Source organism: Mesocricetus auratus, unplaced genomic scaffold (assembly GCF_017639785.1).
Source record: "Mesocricetus auratus isolate SY011 unplaced genomic scaffold, BCM_Maur_2.0 Super-Scaffold_100676, whole genome shotgun sequence".
NCBI lineage: Eukaryota > Metazoa > Chordata > Mammalia > Rodentia > Cricetidae > Mesocricetus > Mesocricetus auratus.
The window spans coordinates 55,779,394-55,806,510 of NW_024429266.1; the positions used below are offsets into that span (position 1 = coordinate 55,779,394).

A 27,117-nucleotide genomic window follows, 5' to 3' on the forward strand; every position below is an offset into this window, starting at 1 on the left:
TACATACTATTTAGGGCACAGGAAAGTGTCCATTTGAGATATGTGTGACCCTAGGGATCAAGCCCAGGACCCTTTGTAGTGTAGGTAGGCCCTTTAACTGAGCCCCACCCCAGCTCTAGATTTACCATAGAGGCTCTTCAGCTTCTCGTGGGACCCATAGGTTTTGCCAGGAGAGCAGTCCTGAGGTACAATGGAAGAGTTGTCTCTTACCCGCTTGGTCTTACTGTTACCCTTCCCCCTTATGCACCAGGTGACCTGCTGCCTGCAGATGGAATCCTAATCCAGGGAAATGACCTGAAGATTGATGAGAGCTCTCTGACAGGAGAATCAGACCATGTCAAGAAGTCTCTGGACAAAGATCCCATGTTGCTCTCAGGTACAGCCTCTGGTTGCCCAGGTTATCATCCCATGGCCTCCAGTAGTCAGGCCATGGGTTCTGGGCTCTATTCCCTTCAGATGGAGTAGAAACATGTGGGTGGTCCTGATGCAGGGATGTCAGTAGCCTGACAGAAGTGTTTCCTACAGTGTTATAGGAGCACTGCTGTTTGGAAGATGGTGTAAAATTAATACATGAACCTTACTTAACCTCTGTTTGCTTGGTCCGTTTTAGAAGGGCTCATCTCTTGGCTTTCTCTCACTGCCTTCTAACTAAATTACTGTCCATAAAGATAAGGAAGCACTGTGCTTTTATGTTTGTATTTCATACCAAATCACAGCTGAGAATATCAAACAGCACTCAACTCCATCTTCTCACTTCCCTTTTGTAGGTACTCACGTGATGGAAGGTTCTGGCCGGATGGTAGTGACTGCTGTGGGAATCAACTCCCAGACTGGAATCATCTTCACCCTCTTAGGGGCTAGTGAGGAAGATGAGGAGGAAAATAAGAAGAAAGGTAAGGGGCATGCCAAACGAGAGTGAAATTCTCTTTCATCTCTGCAAATGAACTAGATGTCAGAGAGCAGACCCAGACGGGAACCTATTAGAAAAGTCTGCTGGGACGAAGTGACAGATACCCAAGCTCCTTGCCAAGATGAGGTGCCACTTGTGGGGCTGGGGAGATGGCTCAGTGGTTTAAGAGCACTGGCTGTTCTTTTGTTTGTTTGTTTTTTGAGACAGGGTTTCTCTGTGTAACAGCTCTGGCTGTTCTGGAACTTTACTTTGTAGACCAGGCTGGCCTCAAACTCACAGACATCCACTGCCTCTGCCTCCCCAGTGCTGGGATTAAAGGCATGGGCCACTACCCAGCTGCTCTTGCTATTTTTGCAAAGGACCTGGGTTTGATTTTCAGTGCTCATGTGGCTGCTAATAACCATCTACAGCTCCATTTCCAGGGGATCCCATGCCCTCTTCTGGCCTGTGTGGACACCAGGCACACACAGGGTATATAGACCTATATACAACCAGACAGCATACACATGGTATATAGACAGACAGACAGACAGGCACGCGCGCACGCGCGCGCGCACACACACACACACACACACACACACACACACGCATCAACCTTGTCTCTGAGGAGCACTGACGAAACCCACCGAATCCTGACTCAAAGCCTTCATGTCAGATTGCATTTGAACCTTAATTCCTGTATCTTTAGTGGATTATGACGGGCTGAGTTAGCCCTACTCTGGATGAGCTGGAAGGGCCCCGCAACCTCCTCCTCTCCCCTTCCTGTCTTCCTCGTGGATTAAGGAATAAATGAACCATCGCACCTAAGAGGGAGGTGACTTGGAGAAAACGTGGGTCCCTCGGAAACTGCGGGCTGTCTGCGGACGAGAAGCACAGCTTGGAGAGTGGGACCAGAGAGGCAGTTAGACTAGTCTTGGTCACTCTTGTTCCTGGAGCAGGAATCGTAGGAGAAAGAGACCCAGATGTCAGAGCCAAGCTCACACCCTTTTCTGAGCATTCCTTCTTCCTGTGGGGAGAGAACAGTTTTTACCACTTGGCCAAGGATCATCTCAGGTTCTTAGCAGAGAGCAGTGTATGAATAAGAAACAAATATCCATTTCCACAGCTGCCCTCTGATGAACACTTAGGAAGCTTGCCTGGTGCTATTGAGTTGACCCCGAGATGCCTTTCAGGGCCTGTCCACAGGCAGAAACATTTCCTGCCTCTCTCTCCCTAACTCCCACCCCCATTTTCTCGAGAGATTCGCCTCAAGCCCAGAGCATCCTCCCTCCTAGCAGCAAGAGCAGCTCAGCCGTGGCCTTGTGCGCGCATGTCTGAGCACTCAGCTGCGATCCCGAGGAAGGACGGATGAACAGAGACATGAGCCACCTTTACACGTATCTCCCTGCCCTACAGCTCACCTCCTTCGCTGCAGCCCTCCTGTGCTGTGAGAGGACCAACAAGATGGTATCTGGTCATCTCTTACTAGTCACTTTGGGTCTCCACCCCACTTTTCTCTTTCTTGTTCAAACAGGTAAAAAACAAGGAGTCTCTGAAAATCGCAACAAAGGTAACCTCTCCACCCACTCATGTGCCATCTCTACCTGCCCACGCTCAAATCAGACCTTTCCAGGCCATCTGTCTCCCTGTCCTCTCCATAATGTTACCTGCTGCTGTGGCCCAGTGCCTCATCCTGAGGACGGTGCAGAGATCCGGGGGTGGGCTCAAGGCAGAACAGCAGCACCCTCTGCTGTTGACTTGAGGAAGCACATGTCCAGAATTCTTTGGGTGTGGGACACAGATCTGCTTTTCCCAGAGCACTGAGCTCTGCTTCACTGTCCACACCGGCAGGCAGTTTCTGGGTTGGAAGTCATGGTGGAGGACATTGGCTGGGCCGTCCCTGCACCCTCCTCTGCTAGCTGCCTCCTCGGTGTCTTCTGGTCTGTTATTTCTTCTCTGCTCATCTGCTCAGAGGCCTTGGAGAGAGACTTTTCTCTCTGCCTCTCTGCCCACATCTTTCTTTGTTCTCGCCACAGTTGTGTTGTTCCTCCTGATACGGTTTGTGTTTCTCTTGGTGGCTGTGTCTACATCCCATCTCTGTCTTGTTTGTGCATCAGACAGGAGAGACTGTATCTCGAGAGAGACTTCCTAAGCAAACAGTGACGTTGGAGGGATGTTGAGGAGCAACAAGAAGTAGTCCTGAGACAGTTCCTAAAATTGTTCTTTTTCCTTGTTACACACATCATAGTACTCTTTAGAAATAAAATCACCCTATCAGAGCACCAGAGCTTAAGCAGAAAGAGCTGGAATTTCAGGTCTCTTTGTTCTTCTTCTAAGGGGGAAATAAATGGGTTCTGCTTTCTCCTTACTCTCTTTATGGTAGCTTCTTTTCTCTCCCCTAGAATATTCAACTCAGGTCCTGCTGTGTACCTACTTCGTTCCCTTATCCTTCGACCTATATAATAAGTAGTTGAAGAATAACTTGGGGAGAGGGTCTGTATTTCTTCCCTGATTGGGGGAAAGACGGCTTTAACAGAATAGGCTAGGACCCTTATGTTCTAGAAACATCTGCTAGACTCCCCCTTTGGTCCCTTTCTACAGTAAACATTCACTGTTTTAAGCTCCGGATTCCAGAAGGATGCTTGTGGTGATAGCCTTAGTGGTGTGATTAATCCCCTTGTTGCTGTTAACCTGGCATGTGGCTCTGGGAGATGCCAGGAAGTTGTCATGAAGAGGAAATGCAAGCCAAAAAGGCGTCCTCCACTTCATCTCCAGTTGCTAGATTTGTCCCAAAGACTCTAGTGGAGTCCTGCGTCTGGCACGAGTGAGAGGTGGTCAGAACTGAGCTCAGGGGCCTAAGCAACATTCCAGGAAGAAGACAGAAGGGCATCTCGCCTTCCGCCGCCCGGCATTCGCTGCTACATCCTTGCCTGTTCACCTGTCCCCTTTGTGTGTCTACCCTAGCAAAGACCCAAGATGGAGTGGCCTTGGAAATCCAGCCACTCAACAGCCAGGAGGGCATCGACATTGAGGAAAGGGAGAAGAAAGTAAACAAGATGCCTAAGAAGGAGAAGTCGGTGCTGCAGGGCAAGCTCACACGGCTGGCTGTGCAGATCGGGAAGGCGGGTGAGTAGCTAAGCCTGCCTCCCATTTCAGATTCAAAGTGCTGCCCTGTGTGCCGACTACTACAGTCCCCTTCCTGCCACACCAAGCAGGACTGACAGAAAGAAGCTGGAACTTCAGACTGGCTCCTGGAGTCTAGATAGCTGTTTCTTTGCCACTCCTTGGGCTTTGGAAGAGAAATACTTCTTCCTGTGTATGAAGGTTAATAGCCCCAAGGTCTCTTTTATCCAAACAGCAGGGGAGGGTCATGCTAGCCAGAAGGAAATTAAGAACTCTCACCTGCCATGTTATCCCTCAAGGACATTGGAGGCTGCAGCTTGCTGTAGGGAGTTCCCCCCATGGTGGTAGACTCTTGTGGCCCAGCATGGAGCAATAAATCTGCTGTAAAGACTGGAGGACAAGGAAGACCCGGTTAGAGACTCTATTCAGAAGGGAGCTAGGGTGACAAGTGGTTTCTCCCTACACTTTCCTGCCATCTTCTACTGGCTGAGGGGAGCAGCAGGAAGGGGGACAAAAGGATAACTCCTTTGCTCTCTGAAAGTCCCAGAAATTGTTGAGTCTCAGGCAATCCAAACTGGCCACCCTACCTGTATCAGAAGCTTCGCTGACCCCTGGTTTTCCCTCCTTTGGAACAGGAGTGATAATAGTAACCTATGTCCTAGGGCTGTTGTAAAGTGGTTATGAAGGCTTGACTGGCCTGTGGCAGGCACTATGTAAGTCATTGCTGTCCTTGTCGTCTTCATGGTGTGCTACAATAGGAGAAATCATGCCAGCACTGTGGGGACATCCTGTAACCAGGGTATGGGGAATTCACAGAGCAGTGGAGGGAACGTCAAAGTTGGTAAACTCCTAAGTGGACAGATGCCCTTGCTACTAGGTAAACTATGACATGTAATCATGAATGCCTTGTTAATACAACAGAAGTTCCAATAAAGCAGTGGCAGCAGTCCACACATGGAGCTGGTCCCCCAACCCTCTTAGAAGTTGCAGTTTATTAGGAGAAAGGGCCTCAAGGAAGCCCGTATTCTAACATACTTCCCTTTATGGATTGGTTTGGTTTGGTTTTTTGTAGATCAGACTGGCCTGACCTCATGATCTTCCTACCTCGACCTCTCAAGTGCTAAAAGTACAGGTGTGTGCCACCATACCCAGCTACCCTCGTATTTATAAATGAAGTAAAGTAGAAGTTCAACCCATAGAGACTTAACAACTAATTCAAGGGTTTGAGGGTTGGCGGCATGCCGAGAACATCTATAACCTTGGAACCACTGTTTTTAGAGCCTTTGTTTTGTTAAAACACACACATACACACACACACCACCACCACCACCACAACAACAACAACAAAAACCACAACCTCTGTCATTGTGTACAAGCAACAGAGAATGGAGGAAAGGTTTTAATACAACTTTCTAAAGCTTATAGTTTTAAAAACTCTAGAAAGCACCAGCCGCAGCACTCAGGAAAGTGGCCCTCCACCCTGCCTAGACAACACAGCACAGCTGGCCCCAAAGGTGTAGGTGAGGGAGAGCTGACCCTGAGGTGTGAAAGAGGGAGAACTGGCCCCGCCCCTTACTCATGCTCAAGGGGTGAAGTAGCCAGAGCAATGCAGGAGGGCTCACCCTGATGGGGAGGACAAGGGAGAGCTGGCAGGCTGACCAACCCTGCAACTACCAGAGCCAGGGTTATGTGTTGGCCCAACCCAGCATCCATCCCTTCTGTGACCTACTGGAGCACAGGTGAGGGAGGGGGTTGGTCCTTGGACCCAGGGCTGCAGGATCTCCACGACACAAGCCAGCAACAGTAAGTATATCCAGGAAGAGTCCCAGTGAGGACCCAGTGTTGATGGTGTAGCAAGGACCTCAAATCAGACCAATGATTCTTTTCATTGAACTCCTACACGTAAAAATATATGGATAAAGGGGTTTACCGTGTGACTCGCTGTGTCATACTGCAGCTTCCATGATTTTTCCCTTTCTCCCTTTTTTTTTTTCTTCTTAAATTTTATTTGGAGAATGGGCGGGGAATGGGTGGGATCAGGAGGCATGATGTGAAAGACATAAAAAAGGAAATAAAGGAAAGTTAGAAAAAAAACTACAGAAAGGGAATAGCAAGCTAACCCCTGTGCATGTGCCTTGCTGCCCTGGACAGGTCTGATCATGTCTGCCCTCACAGTGGTCATCTTGATTCTCTACTTTGTGATTGACAATTTCGTGATACAAGGCAGAGCATGGCTACCTGAGTGCACTCCCGTCTACATCCAGTATTTTGTCAAGTTCTTCATCATCGGCGTCACTGTATTGGTAGTGGCTGTGCCAGAGGGGCTGCCACTGGCTGTCACCATCTCGCTGGCCTACTCTGTGAAGGTAAGATTGGAAAAATACTGTGTGTTACTTAAGGACAGAGATGCAAAGGGAGGGTTCCATAAGCTCTTCTGTCCTTTATACCTTTAGGTGGCTCCCCAAGAGCACTGGTCCCCCGCTCTAGGAAATGACCACTCAGTTGTTTAAATAGATCAGTAGAATCGTAAAGCCTACAAAAACAGTACCCTGTATTTTTGTGTAGACTAGAAAACAAAGTGAGAAATGTTGGCTAGGACTTAGCCTCTGATCTATGTTTTGGGAGCTCTGTTGGTTCTCTTTCAACTCCTTTCTCTTTTCTTTTGTAGAAAATGATGAAGGACAACAACTTGGTACGGCACTTGGACGCTTGTGAGACAATGGGCAACGCCACAGCCATTTGCTCTGATAAGACAGGAACACTGACTATGAACCGCATGACAGTGGTACAAGCTTATGTTGGGAACACTCATTACCGCCAGATCCCAAGCCCTGATGTCTTCCCGCCCAAGGTTCTGGACCTCATAGTCAATGGCATTTCTATTAACAGTGCTTATACTTCTAAGATTCTGGTAAGCTTTCCCATTGCCTGGGGACCTGGAATAGGTGACTGGGAGCAATATTCATTTTGCCAGAGATAACTCTCTGTCCTGGTTACTTTTCTATGCCTGTGCTAAACTCCATGACCAAGGCAACTTATAGAAGAATTTATTGGGGGCTTATAGTTTCAAAGGGTTAGAGCCCATGACTGTCATGGCAGGGAACATGGTGGCAGGCAGGCATAGTGTGGGAGCAGTAGCTGAGAGCCCACATCTCCGTCCACAAGCAGGAGGCAGGGAGCACACTGGGGATGACATCAGGTTTTGAAACCCCCTAATGACACACCGCCTCCAATAAGGCCTCACCTCCTAATGCTTTCCAAGCAGTTCTGCCAACCGGGAACCCAGTATTCAAATCTATGAGTCTCTGGGGGCCAATGTCACTCAAACCACCACATCCTCCATTATCACCCCATCTAAATTGCCATTCCACATTCTGTGCTCAGGATGAACCTATGGCAGTGACTCTGAGAAGGAACCTCATGCCTGCAGCAGACTTACAAGTATCCAGAATTTATTACTCACTTTCCAGAAACAGAGAGCATTTGATTAAGACTTCCAGAGGACTGGGTGGTGATGGCACACATCTTTATTCCTAGCACTCAGGAGGCAGAGGCAGGAAGATCTCTGAGTTTGAGGCCAGCCTGGTCTACAATGCCACTTCCAGGACAGTCAGAACTGTTGCACAAAAAAAGTGGGGGAGAAAGGGGCTGGAGAGATGGCTTAGTGGTTAAGAGCACTGGCTGCTCTTCCAGAAGTCCTGAGTTTGGTTCCCAGAAACCACATAGTGGCTCACAACTATCCATAATGAGATCTGGCACCTTCTTCTGGCCTGCAGGCAGAACACTGTATTCATGATAGATAGATAGATAGATAGATAGATAGATAGATAGATAGATAGATAGATAGACAGACAGACAGACATTTAAAAACTCCCAGAGGATGAGACAACTCATTACCATAAATCAACTATAAGATCCCAAGACCCAGAAGGCCATCAGTCAAGGTCACAAAAGCAAATGCTATGGCCCTGTGGGCACTGAGTTGCCTACCAAATTTGCCTGCCCAACTTCTCTCTCTGGTTCATATATCTCACTCATTAGTTCCATGTCTGCTTTTGTTTCTGCTTTTCTTTTCTCTCTCAGCCTTCAGAAAAAGAGGGAGGCCTACCCCGGCAGGTAGGCAACAAGACAGAGTGTGCCCTGCTGGGCTTTGTCACAGATCTGAAGCAGGATTACCAAGCAGTTCGAAACGAAATGCCTGAGGAGAAGCTCTTCAAAGTGTACACCTTCAACTCAGTGCGCAAGTCCATGAGCACCATCATCAGGAAGCCGGAAGGGGGCTTCCGCATGTTCAGCAAAGGCGCCTCTGAGATAATGCTGCGCAAGTGAGCCCCCTTCCTCCCATTTCCCCCTTTGAGATCCCCCCTCAGGAAGGTCTGAGGGCCCATGCCGAACCAGTCTGAAGGACGAGTGACCCTCCAGCCAGGTAGTGACACTTGAGCTTTTACTAAGGACAGGCATTGCTTTTAAGAACCTTGCTGGTTCCTTTTATTTAATCCTTGAAACTCGGCAAGGTGGGTACTCTTTTGACCCATTTTGCAGATGAGAAAATCTGTGCAGTGAATTTGTGTAACTTGCTTATAGAGAGAGTAGTTAACTGCCACAGCCAGGATTCAGTCTGGAGCAGCCCAGACTTCCCAGAAAGCTCCCCATCTGACTGTGCTAGAGGGAGTCGGTGAGCATAAGATGCCTTGCACATACCAAGAGCTAACCATGCTGCTCCTCTGTTCCCTCTCTTTCTTTCTCATTCTCAATGCTGATTACACTTTAAATACCTTCAAAAGCAGCTAAGCTACCTATAGGTTGTTACAGTCAACCCAACAAGTACTTTGCCAGCAGGGCACTTGGCAGGCTAAGACAGGAGGGTTACAAGTTCAGGATCATTCTAGGGTACTTTGTCTCAAAAAACAAAACAATAGCAACAACCAAAAGAAGCTGGGCATAGTTTTACCTTCCTTTAATCCCAACACTCAGGAGGCAGAGACAGGAGAATCTCTGTGAGTTTGAGGTCAGCCTGTTCTGCATAGCAAGTTTCAGTAAAGCCAGGATGAGAGATTTGTCCAGAAGCTCAAGGTCAACCTATAAAGCAAGTTTGAGGCTACATGTAGCTTGAGCTACATGAGACTCTTATCTCGTGTAGGAGGTAGAAGGGTGGGGGAGAGGGAAAGACTCAGCTAGGAAACACATAAAAGACGTATTAAGCATGGACTAGTGTCTGTAGGAATAATACAGGATCTCCATAATGCCTGTGATTATTAGAACGTGTTATGTGGGATGGCAGACACTGATTTCTGACTATGCATCTGCCCAGGTGTAATCGAATCCTGAACAAGGAAGGAGAAACCATACCGTTCAAAAGTAAGGACCGAGATGACATGGTACATAATGTCATTGAGCCCATGGCCAATGAAGGACTCCGGACTATCTGCATAGCTTACCGGGATTTTGATGACACAGAGCCCATGTGGGACAATGAGAATGAAATACTCACTGAGCTGACCTGCATTGCCGTGGTGGGCATTGAGGACCCTGTGCGCCCAGAGGTGAGGCTTGTCAGCTTCAAAACTGAAGAGAAGGGGCAAGGACGCAGGGCACTGGTCTCCCATTGGCCACTGGGTAGGGTACATATCCTGTGTAACCTATGGAGCCAACTGGGAGTCACAGAGAGCCAGTGCAAGTTTCTGGCCTGGCTGTGACCCTAACGTGTTGCCTAACTGCGTGTCACAAAGACAAACGACTCTCCAAGACATGCTTCCCACCTCAGCTGTGGAGAGCCAGGTAGGGAGAAGGCAGCATCCCTAGGGTTCATGCTATCTGAGGGACAGGCAGTGATGATTTCATGGATTTGTTACTTGGTGCTTGGGAGTGGTCAGGAGCAGAATTAACCAGAAGGCAGCTTACTCTTTAGCCACCTTCTTTCAATGGCATACTCTTTTCCAACAATCTCAGTGTGCCGAACGCTGTTCCAGGCACGAGGAGATTCAAAAAACTGAAAGACTCAGATACACAGACCAGTGCTTGTCAAGGCCAAGATGGGGAGAGTATCCAGCCACTACAGTGAGCTCGTGGGTTGGACCCTGGACGGGGTGGCCACATCACCAGATGCTGCCTAAGCTTCCGCAGGGAACCTGGAGGAAAGGAAGACACAAGCATTCCCCTTCAACCTGTGAGATCATGAGTGAAGGGCACTGAGTGCTATATAAAAATGACCAGACATAGCCTCGGTCCTATTTTTACGTAAGGGAGCTGAACCAGGGCAGTCTGCCGTGTATCATCAATCTCATGACTTGGCTTCTTTCTCCACTCTCCTCAGGTACCCGATGCAATTAACAAATGCAAACGGGCTGGCATTACTGTCAGAATGGTGACAGGTGATAATGTCAACACAGCACGGGCCATTGCCACCAAATGTGGCATTCTGACCCCTGGAGATGACTTCTTGTGCTTAGAAGGAAAAGAGTTCAACAGGCTTATCCGCAATGAGAAGGGTGAGGTACGTCCACAGAGGAAGCAGCCAGGGGACCACTTACAAGGGAACGGCTGGTTCTCGTGTGCAGTAGTAGGGCTCGTGGGAGCAAGTGGGGGGCTTCTAAACTGGAGTCTGTTCGTAGTGAAACAGCCCTTCCCACCACAGCTGCTCTCGTGGTGAATGAGGAGCTGTCTCATCTTCATTCAATTACCTGTGGGTTCAGAATCACTAACTTCACTATCCTTCTGCTTTTAAACTCATGGAATGGTTTTTGTGCTGCTCCCCCCCATCCTACCCTTCCAGTATCACTGCCCTGTGGCTGTGGGTGTCACAGGCTGGTTGCAATCTGAATAAGGGGCAGACTAAAGCTTCTAAGTCTACGTGGAAATCAGACCTAAGACCCCAGAAGCTCCTTGGAAGCCCCTGAGCCAGCTGTTAACCCTGACCTCCCCCTATATTGGGTTAAGAAATAAGGACTGGCTCCCAGATAGGAAGTTGTGATGGAAAAGAAAAAAGGGTCTGCATGGTCACCATCAGTGAAGCCATATTGTCTATTCCATCTCCCCAGAGGCCGGGGGCTAAGGGTTCCTCTGGGGCTGTGAAGTTCTAGCACTCTTGGAAACGAGTAAGATTTCACCAAACAGTGGCCCTGAGTTTGACTGATTTGGGTGCCTCTGGTATTGGCAGGTTGAACAAGAAAAGCTGGACAAGATCTGGCCCAAGCTTCGGGTGCTGGCACGATCTTCTCCCACGGACAAGCACACACTGGTGAAAGGTGAGGCCAGCCTGTGAGTATGTGCCTGCCATGGATGAGGGCAGGCCAGGGTAAAGACAGATAAGGAGCCATCCTTGGCCACTGAGTATATGGCCAGTAGCAGAAAGCTTGCTTAGTGTGCTCAAGGCCCTGAGTTCAATTCCCAACACTGCTCCTATCCCCCTAAAAAAAGAACAGAAAAAGCATACCCATTGCAAAGTTAGGCATGGAGACATACACTTGTAATCCTAGATTTTAGGAGGTGAAGACAGAAGGATCCAAAGTTCAAGGTCATCTTTGGCTGCATAGTGAGTTTGAGGCCAGCCTGAGCTGTGTAGGACCTTGTCTCAAACAAAAAGAGACATTAGCCTAACTACTCTCCTGTCCCCAGCAAGGAAGTCCTGGGAGAGATCCCAGGCCGATGGGAAGGACACTGAATTTAGCAAACATCGAACCCCTGGCAAGTGTGTGATATAATAGAGTTGAGATTTTTGGTTTGGGGTTTATTAGAGTTTGGGGGGATTCTTTGTTGTTTCTGAAACAAAATGCCTCTTTGTATATATACATTTATATGGGTTTTTGTTGTTGTTGTTCTAAAGACAGAGTTTCTCTGCGTAGCCACTGGAACTCACTTGGTAGACCAGGCTGACCTTGAATTCAGAGATCCACCTGCTTCTGCCTCCCAAGTGCTGGAACTAAAGGCATGTATCACCATGCCTGGCTTTGGAATGGTTCACTTTTTTCTTTCTTTTTTTTTTTTTTTGGAATACTTGACTTTTAAAGGAACTTGCCAAGAGGCTCTGATACTCATGGCCTCACATGTGAAGAGCACAGCACTGAGCACACTCTGTTTCCTGTGATTCACACAGGCAAACAGCACGACCACAGAGCTCTTTTCTTCTCTGGGTGAGGTACTTTGTGATTTCCCCAACAGCCACCATATGGGGATGGGTGGGGGTAGTTCTTGAGACAGGTTTTCATGTAACCCAGATTGGCCTCAAATTCCTCCTAGAGCTGAAGATGACCTTGAACTGACTCCTATTCCTCCTGTCTTTGCTTCCCAAGTACTGGGGTGAAGGGGTAGGCTATCACAGCTGTCTAGAGCTGGGGTGGGGATGTTAGTCCCTAGCTAGGCTGCAGTGGTACACTTGAACCCAGATGTCTGCCTTCAAAGCCACTGTGTGCTTTCCCAGCTACCTAGTGGCTGTGTAAGGAAGACACTGGATGAAGGCTGCCTTCTCAGGTCAGAGTGACCTTGGTGAATCATTGCCCTCGGATGGTTGCTGTAGATCCCACAGTAGCGAGGAAAAAGGAAGGAGAACGAACAGAGACAGAATGGAGGAGATGGGGGAGGGGACTAAAAGTGTCCCTTTCATAGGAAACAGTACTTGCCACATGACCTCTGTCTTAGGGTTTTTAGTGCTGTGAAGGATACCATGGCCACGTCAACTCTTACAAAGGAAAACATTTAATTATGGTGGCTTACAGTTCAGAGGTTCAGTCCATTATCTCTATAGTGGGACATGGTGGCAGGCAGGCAGAGTGGTGTTGGAGAGGCAGCTGAGAGTCCTACATCTTGCAGGGAACTGGAAGTGGTCTCTATGCTGGGAGCAGCTTGAGCATAGGAGACCTCAAAGCCCTCCCCCACAATGACACACTTCCTCCAACAAGGCCAAACCTCCTCCTAGTGCCACTACCTTTGGGGGCCATTTTCTTTAAACCACCACAATCTCAGATGGCGTCTGTGTATTCACTGTTGTGTGTGTCTTTTTCCCAGGTATCATTGACAGCACTGTTGGGGAACAGCGGCAGGTGGTGGCTGTCACCGGCGATGGGACAAATGATGGACCTGCTCTGAAGAAAGCAGATGTTGGTTTTGCCATGGTAAGCTCCCCAGGGTCTCCCCATGGGTCACCTTTTCCATCAGGAGCCAGAACAGGCTTCAGTCTCTGTGCCTTCTCATCCCTCCGGCACTCCTGGTCCCACCGCCATCTCTCCCACCGGCCTGGTCATTACTGTGTGTGAAAAGCAATGGTGTCTGTCGGGGAAATCACAAAGCACCTCATCCAGAAAAACAAGAGTGCTGTGGTCATGCTGTTTGCCTGTGTGAATCACAGGAAACTCGGCTTCCACATAGAGCGTGGCCGTTACCATGCTCTTCACATGTGAGGCCATGAGTATCAGAACCCGTGGCAAACTCAAATATCCCATCTTGCTTCAGTAAGGTTGGGTGGGTGCTCAAGTGTGTGGGGGTTGGGTTTGGTTTGAGGTTTTTGGTGGTGGTGATAGAGTTGGGATCTAGACAGGAAGATGTGTGGTGTGTGTGTGTGCGTGTGTGTGTGTGTCATATTAGCCAGATTTGGAGATGCACACCTATAATCTCAACATTTGGGGCATTGACCTCAGGCTCAAGACCAGTCTGGTCTATATAGGCAGTTCCAGACCAGCTTGTATACATAGTAAGGCTCTGTCCCAAAAAGAAAGAAAATAGCAGCCTATCTTTGTGGAGCTCCTTTTTTGTAATTTCGTGCATGTGTGTGTGTGTCTGTGTGTGAGCATATGCGCAAGTATGTTGATGCCCATGAAGGCCAGAGACAGTTGTGAGCCACCCAACATGGGTGCTGGAACTCAAACTCTAGTCCTCTCGAAGGGCAGTGTGTGCTTTTAACCACCGAGCCATTTCTCTAGTCCCTAGGGGGCTCTAAAAAAAAGTTTTAATTCTAAGAAGCTTTAAAAGCATGCCTAGGAAGTTAGCATCATATAATGGATCCCCATAGGCCTGTCACTCTACTTCAATAATTATCAGCCTGGCCCATCTTGCTTCATAAGCCATCTACATCTTCCTCTATCCAGCCAAATTATTTTATAGTCAGTCTAAGACATTTTATCATTTATATTCATCAAATTTTGAATATATATCTAAACAATACATATCAATAAAATAGACATAAATAATTATAATAGAATTTCTCACTTTTAAAACCTGAAGTTCCTTCCTATTCCCAAATTCTAGTCAGTGTTTAAAACTCCCTCACTGACTCATAAATGGTTTTATGGCTTATCTGTTGAAGCCAGAATCCAAACAGGATCCGCACATCATGGCTGTCTGAGGCATCCGTGGAGGCTCTGAATCCACAGCAGTGGCTCTTAAAGTGGGTACTATCTGGACCCAGAGAGGCAGTTCAGTGGCCAAGAGCACGGTCTGCTCTAACAGGATGAAGGTTCAATTCCCAGTACCCACAAAGCAATTCACAACCATCTGTTACTCCAGTCCCAGGGGATCTGACTCCCTCTCTGGCAGGCAAAACAACCATACACATAAAATGAATTTAAAAAAAAACTGTATCCACCCAATTTCCAATGCACCAGCAGTTACCTGGAAACCTATGGAAATGCAAACTCTCAGAAACCATTGGAGCCTACTGAACCACATGGTCTGGAGTTGGGGGTTCTAATATGCCCTAATGTTTGAGAACCACTGATTTTATAGCCTGTGTCCTAATGGCTACCCTTACAGTCGCAAATTTATTAGGACTCATGGAACCTGACCCATGTACTCTGTGTGCACATGGCTAGTATTTGTTACAGATAGAAGCTGAGGATACAGTTAGATCACAAGAGAAAGATGCTGCAGAATCCAGAGGAATCCACATGCAGCCTTCTTGTGCTCTCCCTGCCAAAAGGGGAGTCCTTTCTTCCATTTTTGTAACACTTTGGCAGCGTATATGATGCCTCCAACAGGGAGACCCATCACACTCAGCTCCCACAGCTTTTATTAATATTGGCCTTCTGGGTACTTCCTAACACAAATCAAAATCCCAGACTCGTAAAGGGAAGTGGAAGCCAGATTATTTCAGCAGTCTGCCAGGTGTGTCCAACCTGCAGTCAGTGGCTACATGCAGCCGAGGATAGCTATGAATGAGGCCCAGCAGAAAACTGTAAAACATGCCCACATCCATGTTTGGGGCGCTGGGTGGGGGCGGTGATGGTCGTCGTTTGTTGTTGTAACTCCATCGCACCCTTTTTAAGTGTAAACTTCATAGATGACAGTGTTGTCACATGTCAAAAGGTTGGACACACCCACCGTGTGTGAGTGAGCTGCCTTGTCTCAGTTAAGTGCTGACCAGGGTGTTCTGAGAGCCAAGTTCCCAGGAGCCAGCCTTGCAAGTGAGCCTTTCTAAGGATGGTGGTCTGAGGGCCACCGTGCTGAGGTTCCGCCCAGTCCTTTTCCACCTTTGCCCTAGCTGTTTTATGTTGACGGAATTGGGTTTATTGTTTGCACAGGCAGTTCCAGTAGCGAATGTGCTCACTGCATTTCTGTAGTTTCCTGCAACAGTGTTATTGTTGGTCCCTTGCATTTGGTTTGAGTGGGGTTTTGTGTTTTTGTTTTTGTCTGCATCACCCCCACCTGTGTCTGTGTGTGTGTGTGTCTGTGTGTGTGTGTCTGTGTGTGTGTGTCTGTGTCTGTGTGTGTGTGTCTGTGTCTGTGTGTGTCTGTGTCTGTGTGTGTGTCTGTGTGTGTCTGTGTCTGTGTGTGTGTGTCTGTGTCTGTGTGTGTGTGTGTGTGTGTGTGTGTGTACCCACCAGGGTATGAGTGTGGAGGTCAGAGAACAATTTTTGAAAGTGGGAAAGTGGGTTGTCTTCCACTATGGGACCCTAGGATCAAACTCAAGTCATCAGATCTGCATGACAAGTGCTTCTTGTGAGATGGGGTCCTACTATGTACCCCGATTGACCTGGAACTGGCTACATAGAACTGCCTCTGTCTCAGGTTCTGGGGTAAGGTGTCCTGCCCCGCCACATCTGGTTTAGTTTTTAGCTTTCTGTTTGTTTTTGTTTTGTTTTTCTGCCTCATTTGGGTTTTGAGATATGCACTGGCCTTCCCCTCAGTCTGTAGCCCAGGCTATCCTCATGCTTGAAGCAGCCCTCCTGCCTCAACCTCCTGAGGGCTGGAGTCACAAGTATACACCACTATGCCTGCTTTGTCCCTTGTATTTTCTATACATTAGTTCTAGAAGCAACCAGATCGTATGTCTCCTTGGGGATTGTGAAATGACAGTATGCTGAATTTTTTTATTATTAACTTGGATTGTTGCACAAAAGGAGATTTCCCCTCACCTCTGTTTGTACTCAGTGACGCAGTCCCCACATGAAAAGCAGGTTAAATGCTTGATTCTTTTCCTTTCCTGCCCAGTGACTTACTTTATTTTTTTTAAGTAGTGTTACAAACACAAGATTTGCCTCCCCTCCCCCATACTGGGATTAAACCTATGGCCTCAAGCATATCAGACAAATGCTCTACCACTGAGGTACACCTCAGCCCAAACAAGGGAATTTGAGATAGATATAGATAGATAGATAGATAGATAGATAGATAGATAGATAGATAGATATGATGTGTTTCAATGCATTGCTCTTGCTTTTGTCTTGAAGCTCAAATGGATTCATCACTAGCCAGGAGAAGTCTCTTCTTCAGTGTCTCTGGGTCCTTTTAATGTAGCCAACCCTAGGTGTCTTTTATTGCTTTCTTGGTTTCTTGCCCAGTAAGACACTGCAGAGAGATTGGGAGTTCTCATTTATTAGTTTTGTTTCTTTGGTGGGTGTGGCGGGAGTGGGGGGATGAGTGGCGTGTTACATTCTGTTTTTCAAGACAGGGTTTCTCTGTAGCTTTGGAGCCTGTCTGGAACTCACTCCGAAGGCCAGGCTGGTCTCAGACTCACAGAGATCCACCTGCCTCTGCCTCCCGAGCACTGGCATTACAGGCGTGCGCCACCACTGCCCATCTGAACCTATTCTTAGGTCTGGCATCGTGCATGCCTTCAGTGTGCTCTGCTGCATTTTGGTGACAGGCTGTATTAGGGAGCACGAGTGGTTCATGAGGGGCATATTCCCTCTGAGCACACACTGTTTCTGTAGCCAAGCTAACATGTGAGCTTCACAGCCTAGATTTGTTTCTATACCTGCTTCTAAGATTAAATACTTCCTAAATTCGTGTTCATGTTTCTCACTCAAATTTAAAATGCTAACCTCCTGTTTATTTCTTATTCTCTACTTTGTTCCTAGCTTCCCTAATTTAATATTTGTAGTTCTTAAGATAAAAACTTTTTAATGCTATTAACATAATTATTGACTTGCTCTAAAACATATGTAGTGGTTATAAAATAACAATAAAAATAATTACTAAAAATATTCTTTCATCATTTTTTTTGTTTTGTTTTTCGAGACAGGGTTTCTCTTGTAGCCCTCGAAGTCCTAGAACTCACTCTGTAGACCAGGCTGGCCTTGAACTCACAGAGATTTACCTGCCTCTGCCTCCCGAATGCTGGGATTAAAGGTGTGCCCTACCATTGCCTGCTTTGACCCCTACTTTTTAGTTAAAAATTAAATTATTTCATTTTATATGCATGAGCGTCTCACCTGCATTTATGTCTGTGCACTGAGCATATGTGTGGTGCCTCCACAGACTGGGAGAGGACATCAGATCCCCTGCAAGTAGAGTGACAGGCAGTTGTGAGTCACCGTGTGGGTGCTGGGAATAGAACTTTGGTCCTCTGGAAGAGCAGCCTGTGTTATTAATCTCTGACCAATCTTTCCAGCCTATATACATAGACATACACATACACATACATATGCTTGTCTTGAGTTCAAGGCCAGCCCGAGCTACAGAGTGAGTTCCAGGACAGCCAGGGCTACACAGAGAAACCCTGTTTCAAAAATTCCCCCCCAAAGGGGGTAGAGAGTTGGCTCAGTGGTTAAGAGCACTGGCTGCTCTCCCAGACATCCTTGAGTTCAGTTCCCAACAATCACATGACAACTCACAACCATCAATAAGGGGATTTGATTCCCTCTTTGGCGTGCATGAAGAGAAGACAACACTCATATACATAAAATACACAAATAAGTGAATCCTAAAAAAAGTAACACGAATTACTGAAAACTCATTGGAGCCACTTTTGTTTCTGAGAAGTTCATTATGTCAAGCGTTTTCCATTTTAGAGAATGACTTCTGATTGAATTATATGTTCTAATTGCACAAAATAGTTTGTTGTAAAAGAAGTACACAAAACAGGCTCATGGCCCTGTGAAAACATGGTCCTCAGAAAACATTTGATCTTAAGTTTTGTATTGATCTTCTTTTGCTTCTTTTAAATACAATCAAATAAGCCAGGCAGTGATGGTGTACACCTTTAATCCCAGCACTTGGGAAGCAAAGGCAGACAGATCTCTGCAAGTTCAAGGCCAGCCTGGTCTACATAGTGAGTTCTAGAACAGCCAGGGCTACATAGTAAAATGCTGTCTCGAAAAACCAACCAACCAAAACAAACAACAACAAAAATTATGGCTTAGCAGTTAAGAGCACTGGCTGCCTGTCTGGAAGACCTGATTTGGGTTCCAGCACCTACATGACAGCTCACAGACATCTGTAACTCCAGTTCCAGGGATTCGGTGCTCTCTTCTGGTTTTCACAGGCACCGGGCATGCCTGTGGTGCACAGACATGCAGGCAAAGTACCCATACACACAAAATAAAAATAAATCTCTTTTAACTACAATATATTCCTACTCCATCCCCCTAGATAAGTGGTAGCATCCGTATGTTCTTTCCCACCTTTCTTCTCCTCAGTTAGCAGTGAAGCCTGAAGATTATTTCACAGTAGTGAGTGGATGCAAACGTACTATTCTCCCTGTTTCTTTTCACAGTGCACCAGATGGCAGCAAGTAACTGTGTTGAGGATTGACGGGAAGGGGCAGGATCGTCTAGCTAATCTCAAACTGTGCATCTTCCTGCTTTAGGATTATAGGCGTACTACCATGCCCTGCACTGTAGAACTTTTTGATAGAAAAACTGTCGAGCTGTGTTTTTTGGGGCTGTGGTTGGAACCAGCCGAGCAGCCCTGGTCTGTTCCTGAGTGGGGGAGTGTGGATGAGGGAAAGGCTAGCTAAGAGAGTTAAGAGTCAGAGACACAGGATAGTGGTCAGGAGGGCAGATTCAATCCATACTGAATGCACCTCAGGTTATTCATACACCACCTTATGTATTCAACCAACAGTAAGGACAAAAAGCAGAAGACTTCTATTATCATATATAAGGCACAAGGAGTCATTACTTCCCTTAATCCTTCAGGTACTTCATAGCATGTACCACCCAGCCTTCAGGGTGAGAGTAACTCACCAGGGCCCAAGTCTATTGTTTCTCAGATAGGAGAGGTTCCTACCAAGGCCATGACATCCTGCAGCCATTAAGCTAATGTCTTAAGGACAATAGGAGTGATTTGAGCTCTCTGAACTCGTGGCAAGACGGAATGGGCTCCCATTTATGGGTCCCATCAAAAAACTGAGTTATGTGCTCTTATCTAGACAGTCTTCATTTGCTATAATCTAGTTGGTAAAATAATATTAGCGGATAATCAGAATGATCTAGTACACACCAAAATACAGAATGAGTTCTTGGGGCTAGAGAGGTGGCTCAGCAGTTAAGAGCAGTTGCTGCTCTTGCAAAGGACCTGAGTTCAGTTTCCAGCACCCACGTTGGGTGGCTCACAACCACCTGTAACTTCTGCTCCAGGAAACCCAGCGCCCTCCTCTGGCTTCTGCAGGTACCTGCATACATGGGCACATACACGCAGAGAAGAGACACGGAAATAAAAATTAAAAGCTTTTTAAAAAAGAATAAGCTCCTGTGGATTAGGAGTTGCAGGATGTGTGAAAGGAGTGCAGATTGATAATGTGCACCAGAGCTTGGGAAGCAGAGACAGGAAAACCAGGAATCTGAGGCCAGCCTTGGCCACCTGGTAAATTTGAGACTAGCCTAGATTGCATGAGACCCTGTCTCAAAGAAGAAGAGGATGAGGAGGAAAACCGGGCACAACAGTAACATATGTGCTGGGATGTTAGGATTTAATTGAATTGGATAACAAAGATCGGTAGGATTCAAATATATAGTGAAAGAGATGTTTCAGGCTTAGAGAAATGATGGGAATAAAAGCCCAGACTCTAAAAGGGAATGAGTGATTCAGGGGACTTTTAATAAACCAGTAAGTCTTGATCTGAAAGCTTGCCCGAGAGTAAGTTGGAACATGAATCCAGAGTCACTGTAAAGACATGGACTGTCCTCCTAGAAAGTTTCCAGCCATTGACATATCTATTCAAAAGCCCTTTATAGGTCCCCAGAGACAAGGTTTTGAACAAGGACAGAACATAAGACCGCTTTTCCTAGAACAAACTGCACAGTTTCAAAAGGGTGCTGGGGGAGACATGGACTTCAGTCCTGCTTGTGTTAAAAGAAATGTAGGAATTTGGAGATAGAATACATCGGACTTTCCCCCTCACTTTCAAGGCTAAGACTGAGGGAGTAGTAGGATGAGAGAGAGAGGACTGTTAAACGATGCCTAATTCCTCATCTGGGGCAGCAGTTAGTCAATTATGTCAGACTCCAGATGTGTAATAGTCTCTCTTCAACCACCAAGCAGCCGTGGACCCAGTGGCCACAGTGGGAGCCTAGCCAGGCTGACCACTTCCAACACCTACGCATCAACCCATCACTTCTCTGCCTTTTCAAACCAGGGTCTCCTGAGAACAAACCTCACAGGTGGTGAGGCATGCTCAGCTCCGTGTGCACACACCTCTCATGGGTGCTGGCAAGAGGCTCTGAGAAGGACTAGGGGATGACAGTCCTTATCTTGATCGCTTGAGGGATTCTTTTTCCGTTGAGCAGCAGGCAAGTGGAGCCCCTTTGTTTCCTGTTGTGGCTATAGTGCCCTCTAGTGCCTATGCCTGGTTCTGCGGTCAGAGTTTTTAGACCCTGGGTTTCAGAGTGTGCCACATGCTCTATTTAGCTGCTCACTGTCTGTCTGCCTTCCTCTCCCTCCTCAGGGTATTGCAGGCACAGATGTGGCTAAGGAGGCGTCAGACATCATCCTGACCGATGACAACTTCACCAGCATTGTGAAGGCAGTGATGTGGGGACGGAACGTGTACGACAGCATTTCCAAGTTCCTGCAGTTCCAGCTCACTGTCAATGTGGTAGCTGTGATCGTGGCTTTCACTGGAGCCTGTATCACTCAGGTTGGGCCGGGCTTGGATGTCAGGGATGACTTAAGGACTGAGGAGCGTGGGTAGGGAGTATAGTGTACCTACTCGGGAGTTAAGGACAGGTGTTTCCCAACACTACTTGGACAGTTAGCTATACCAGGTTTACAGACTCCACTGTAATGGTTTACTTACCATTAATTTAACATTTTTATGTGGTGATATCTTGCATGTACAAGTAAAGCCTGTCTGAAGGTCAGAAAATGGAGCTTGCAACTAGCTAACCATAGGGGCCTGGAGGAAGTGAAATGTACTTATGTGGGTTATCTTTGTCTTTTCGAAGCAAGCTTGCTAGACAGATGTTATTTTCCCCTTATAGAGCTGAGCTTGGAGTTATATAAATATGTCAAAGTCCCTGTGTACCTAGGTAACCAAATTCAAGGTCTGGTGGGTAGCAGGAGCTAAGCCACCTGAAGGGAATGGTGGCACTGGAGAGTGAGTCAGGCTGGTTTTCTGGAACAACTTGTAAGGCCTGGTTCTTTTTCCTACAGGATTCTCCATTGAAAGCAGTGCAGATGTTGTGGGTTAACCTGATCATGGACACTTTTGCTTCCCTGGCCCTGGCCACAGAGCCCCCTACGGATTCTCTGCTGAGGCGTCGCCCCTACGGGCGAAACAAGCCCCTGATCTCACGTACCATGATGAAGAACATCTTGGGCCATGCAGTGTATCAGCTCACAGTCGTCTTTTTCCTTGTCTTTGCTGGTGAGCCACAATTTGGGGAGAGGGGCAACTGCTGGGTGCTATATCTGTTAGGGACAGAGGATGGCTGAGAGGAGAATGCAGTATGGGAGACGGTGAAGGACTGACTGACGTAATAGCAGCTTCCCCCACACGTGCTGCCTGTGTATTCCCAGCACACGGCCACAGTGCGCAGCCACAGGGATATAAGTACCAGTGGGGCCAACTGACAGACAAGACCAGATATGTTGAGACCAGAAGCAACATTTAAGATATTTCATTAATGGGGCCTGGAGAAAGAGTTCTGCAATTAAAAGCACTTGTTGCTTTTACAGAGGACTCAGGATCAGACCCCAACACCTACATGGTGGTTCACAACCGTCTGTAAATTCAGTTCCAAAGGATCTGATGCCAACTCTGACCTTCAGCAACACCACACACACACACGTGACATACAGACATACATACAGACAAACACTCATACACATAAAATAAAGTACATATGCCTGAAGTAATTTCTAAATGTTTTATTTTTAAAAATAAAATGTTCTGCTGGGTGGTGGTGGCACATGCCTTTAATCCCAGCAGGTGGATCTCTGTGAGTTTGAGGCCAGCCTGGTTTACAGAGTAAGTTCCAGGACAGGCTCCAAAGCTACACAGAGAAATCCTGTCTCAAAAAATCAAAAATAAATAAAAATAAGATGTTCAATGGCTAGTGTAACTCAGAAGCTGACCAATTAGAATGAACTTTGTAATGTTCACAAGCCACCAGCATGGCTGTCCCAAACTGTTCCCTCTCAACCTGAACCCTAACTGAGGCCACAGGCATCCTCTAATACTGGCCCCTCCCCCACCAGGTGAGCGGCTGTTTGACATTGATAGCGGAAGGAAGGCGCCTCTCCACTCGCCACCCAGCCAGCACTATACCATTGTTTTCAACACCTTTGTGCTGATGCAGCTCTTCAACGAAATCAACTCCCGGAAGATCCACGGTGAGAAGAATGTCTTTGCAGGCATCTACCACAACGCCATTTTCTGCTCTGTGGTTTTAGGCACATTCTTCTGCCAGGTGAGATTCTATCTGGAGTTGGGGTCGGAGGGCTGGGGGATGGAGGGCAGAAGCTGGGAGCCAGGATGAGGAGAGAGGGAGTCCTGGGGACCAAGGCTGTGAGTAAACACTTTGGGTTTCCCGGTTTGCTTCCATGTGCACCTTGTTCTAGAACTGGGCCCAGTCAGGTGCTCCAGGGCAAGGTAGCATGGTACCTACAAATTTGACTTGTAGAATACTTTCATGATCTTTCCAAATGTGCAGAGAAGTTCCACACAGTGACTAAGAAGAGGGCCACTTGCTTCTGCCTCCTTCCCATGCCAGCACATATGGAATGTGTATGTACTGGTAGCGCAGGCTCCTCGCCCCCAAGCCCTTCCCCATCCCTGCCCTTCAGTTCTGAATGGACTTATGCTTGAGAATGTTGCACAGTTCACGGAGAAGAGTGATGGATTGGTGCACACGCTGAGCTCCTGTTGCTAGGAACTAGGGCCAAGAGCACAGTTGCCTGGTGGTGAAAAGATGAGTTCCTCCCTTGTTGTTGTAGTCAGAGGGTTGCCAAGGCATGTGACTACAAAGGATTATAAGCAGGCCACAGCACAAAAGACCATCTTCTGGAGCTGGAGACGTGGCTCAGCAGTAAGAGAGACCAGTGTTTGAATTCCAGCTCCCACATCATTTGACTCATCATCATTCATAACTCAGCTCTTCTGGCTTCTGTGGCTCATGGATGAGAGCAGAGACCCCCACACAGACACATGTGCAGATATACACACAGACACACACATGCACACACGATTTTAAAAATAAACCTTAGAAACAAGCTGGCTTTTTCCCAGCAGAACCCCTCCCTCCAGCCCCATCCGCCACCCCCATTCCTAGCTCTGCTCCTCTTCTGCTGTCCCTTCCCTCTGGCACCTTTTGGCCTCAGTCAGTCACAGGAAGCCTCCAACTTCCTCTGCTGCATATTAATACCGTCACAATAGTCACAGTGGCTGCATGATTCCCATTGAAGTGCTCTATAAAGATTGTATCTGTCACCTTTCTTCACTTCTAGAGTCTTTTCTGTTCCAGAAGAGAATCAGGACTTGCCCCACTCTGGCCCTGCAGGGGGCGCTGTGGCATTGACCACCCTGTCAGTCCTGGTGGGTGGAAGGCCGACTCTGGAGATGCTTCCATCATGGCGGGCTGCCCTTTGCTCTGTTTCAGATTTTCATCGTGGAGTTCGGGGGTAAGCCCTTCAGCTGTACAAGCCTCACCCTGGAGCAGTGGTTGTGGTGTGTTTTCATAGGGATTGGAGAACTTTTGTGGGGCCAGGTGAGTGTGGGGTGCCCTCTGCAGATCCTCAAGGCTGTAGACCGTTCCTCTCACAATGAGAGGGACAAGTGGCTACAGATACCAGTGTCTCATCCCGTCTTACCTCCCGTCCCCTTCCCTCCATCACGGCTTCAGGCTCCTTCCGACTTGGGGTGCGGGGGGACCACTGCCTTCACTTCAGGGGGTTATGTTCTCTGCAAAAACTTAGCTTTTTTTTTGAAACAGAAATAGAAATTTTCCATTAAAAGTTGAAGAGTTCGGAGTCGATATCACTCTGATGAAGCAACGGTCTAGCCAGGGCTATTGCGATGCTGTAGTTCAGGGTTCCCTGCCTCTTCGGTGTGGTGTCACCGTGGCTTTCTCTGGTTGAATGCCCAGCTCCTACCTAAGATAAATCAGTACTGCACATGCGCAACAGAGGGGGAGTGACACAGATCAGCACAGCCTCTGGAATTTACTGGAAGGGCCTGAACCACCCTTCTCCTTTTCACAAGCTGAGTAGCCATGGGCACGTTACCTAACCACTCCATTTATTGGGGGTCTCAACATAGGATAACAGAATCATCACTAATTGTCACTAAACAAAAAATACGACAGTACCTATTATAAGTACTTAGTGGGTGTCAGTATTAATTACAAGAATGTCAGCTTAGCTAAGAGTTTCATCCTTCCCTTAATACCATCCTTTATTCTGGCCTGGGCGATTCTTTGCAGCTCTCAAGTCTCAGCTGAGAACGCTTTAGTGCCCCTTCACAAGATAAAGATGGGATTAAGGAAGGAGGGACTCTTAGCTAATTGTCTTCCTATTCCTTTCCCAGCCCTCAACTCCCTAAGTACAAGTGCCCTTCTCCTCCTCCTCCTCCTCCTCCTCCTCTTCCTCCTCCTCCTCCCAGTGTGGTTTGCCCCAGCCCTACTTCCTCCCCCTGTGTGCCAGCTCGGCAGTTTGTGTTGTCTCAAAAGACAAGGATCCCACTGGGAAGGAAGAACCAAACGGAGACAGAGTGAGTGTAGGAAGGCCCATGCTGAGAGATGATGGGAATTGAGTTCCCTTCTGTGTGTCCGTGAACACCAGCACCTTCCTAAGAGCTGGCAGTTAGAACAACTGGCTAATCTTCTGGGCAGTTTGGTGCTTGTTGGTGCTGTCCTGGTGGGAAAGGCGTAGGCAGAGGAGCCCCCAGGACCAGGCCAGCTAACGTCTCTTCTCCAATTTGGCTGTCGCCCTCTTTGCTGCGACTGCTCTCAGGTGATCTCTGCCATTCCTACCAAGTCTCTGAAGTTCCTGAAGGAGGCTGGACATGGCGCTGACAAGGAGGAGATCACCAAGGATGCTGAGGGAATGGAAGAGATTGATCTTGCTGAGATGGAACTGCGCAGAGGCCAGATCCTCTGGTTCCGTGGCCTGAACCGGATTCAGACTCAGGTACTCTGTAGTGACTTGTCCTTACCCTGAAAGAAGAGATCTCCCCATCCTGGGTAGGGGTAGGAAAGGGGCGATTCCCAGCAGCCAGCAAGCACCCTTACCCCCATCCTAAGGCTCACTGCTCCTTAGCTTCAAGGTCAACAAGGCCAGAGGTCTCTGTGGAACTGCTCTGGGAGGTAACAGACTGGACCGTGGGTCACTATTCTGTGGTTTGCCCTACAGCCCACCCATCATGTCTGTCAGTGGAGCTGTCTTCCCACATGAGGTCTGTTCCAACACCAGTCTTGAATGCAGGAGAGGGACTGTGTAGTCCTTCCCTGGTCCCAAAGAAGGAAAAGAGACCCTATTTTTATAAAATTTGAATGAATAGTGGGCTTCCCTGAGTCACTTGGTATGGCCTTCTCGCAGCTGTTGTGATAAAAGCTGTTATCTGGGGAGGTCTTTGTTAAAGAAACTCACTGGCCTCTCTGGGAAACCTGGTGATTAAGTTGATATCTTTGGAAAGGCTCAGACTTGCTTCCTAAAGAGGAAGAGACTGTCCTTTCTCCTAACCCCTTCTTGTGATTTCTGACATGGAGTACCAGTGAGTTCCCGCTTGTAGCCCTGACAGTAACTCTTGTTTTCTCCACTTTCCTTGCATGACTACCTCTGGGTGAGTGGGCTAGCCTTAGCATTGACAGTGCTTTTCCTCTGTTCCACCCCTCAATCCTTTACTGTTTTATTCCCAAGATTCCTGAACAAACCATCAGTTCCAAGATCTCGAGGGGACTTTCTAGAGCAAAGCCTGTTTCCTACTCCTTGGCTAAAGATCCCCAAAATAATCATTTTCAAAAAACTGGCCTTCGACTGATTTAGAAAATTGTCTGACCAACACTCCCCGTTTTGGTGCACAGGGAAGATAAATGAATGCACACTCAAAACTGTGTACCCCGTCCTTCCCTGAGCAACGAGTCAGGTAGAAAAGGGGGCAAGACACAGGTGGGGAACTCTGGGCTCCTTTCCTCTCTCTGCCAGGAAGGGAATCAACCTGTGACCTGCAGATGGCCTCACGCCCCTTCCACTGAGCCCTTGGGTGACTGTAGATCTTAGCGTCTTGACTCCCGCCCCCAAGGCCCCCGCTGCTGTCCTTTGGGTCTGCTCTTTTCAAACTAATCTCTTTGCTTTTCTTCCCTTCAGGATCACCCGCCTCCTCTTCTACTGTGTGATTGTTTTATTTTTTTCCCTGGCCAGGATCCCTGCTTCCAGAGCCTCCTTGCTTCTTGCCAGTCTTCCTCTGGGGAGCTGAGATTCATGGACCTCCCCCCCACTGCCCTCCCCTACACTCCTCT

At 47.7% G+C, this 27,117-nt stretch overlaps 1 protein-coding gene across 6 annotated transcripts in view; it reads left to right on the forward strand.

The window, feature by feature from the left end:
* Positions 1 to 27,117, forward strand: part of Atp2b4 (ATPase plasma membrane Ca2+ transporting 4) — a 108,700-nt gene that overhangs the window by 70,665 nt on the left and 10,918 nt on the right. For 4 of the 6 annotated variants that reach the window (XM_040738538.1, XM_040738534.1, XM_040738533.1 and 1 more), the window contains 16 exons: positions 251 to 376; positions 768 to 893; positions 2,424 to 2,459; positions 3,854 to 4,015; positions 6,164 to 6,378; positions 6,681 to 6,923; positions 8,096 to 8,337; positions 9,324 to 9,555; positions 10,326 to 10,505; positions 11,169 to 11,256; positions 13,013 to 13,119; positions 21,108 to 21,299; positions 21,815 to 22,028; positions 22,862 to 23,073; positions 24,262 to 24,369; positions 25,613 to 25,789. In XM_040738538.1, the coding sequence (XP_040594472.1) occupies positions 251 to 376; positions 768 to 893; positions 2,424 to 2,459; positions 3,854 to 4,015; positions 6,164 to 6,378; positions 6,681 to 6,923; positions 8,096 to 8,337; positions 9,324 to 9,555; positions 10,326 to 10,505; positions 11,169 to 11,256; positions 13,013 to 13,119; positions 21,108 to 21,299; positions 21,815 to 22,028; positions 22,862 to 23,073; positions 24,262 to 24,369; positions 25,613 to 25,789 (2,660 nt within the window). The remainder of the gene's footprint in view (positions 1 to 250; positions 377 to 767; positions 894 to 2,423; positions 2,460 to 3,853; positions 4,016 to 6,163; positions 6,379 to 6,680; positions 6,924 to 8,095; positions 8,338 to 9,323; positions 9,556 to 10,325; positions 10,506 to 11,168; positions 11,257 to 13,012; positions 13,120 to 21,107; positions 21,300 to 21,814; positions 22,029 to 22,861; positions 23,074 to 24,261; positions 24,370 to 25,612; positions 25,790 to 27,117) is intronic. The other 2 variants (XM_040738535.1, XM_040738537.1) reach the window with 1 other exon arrangement.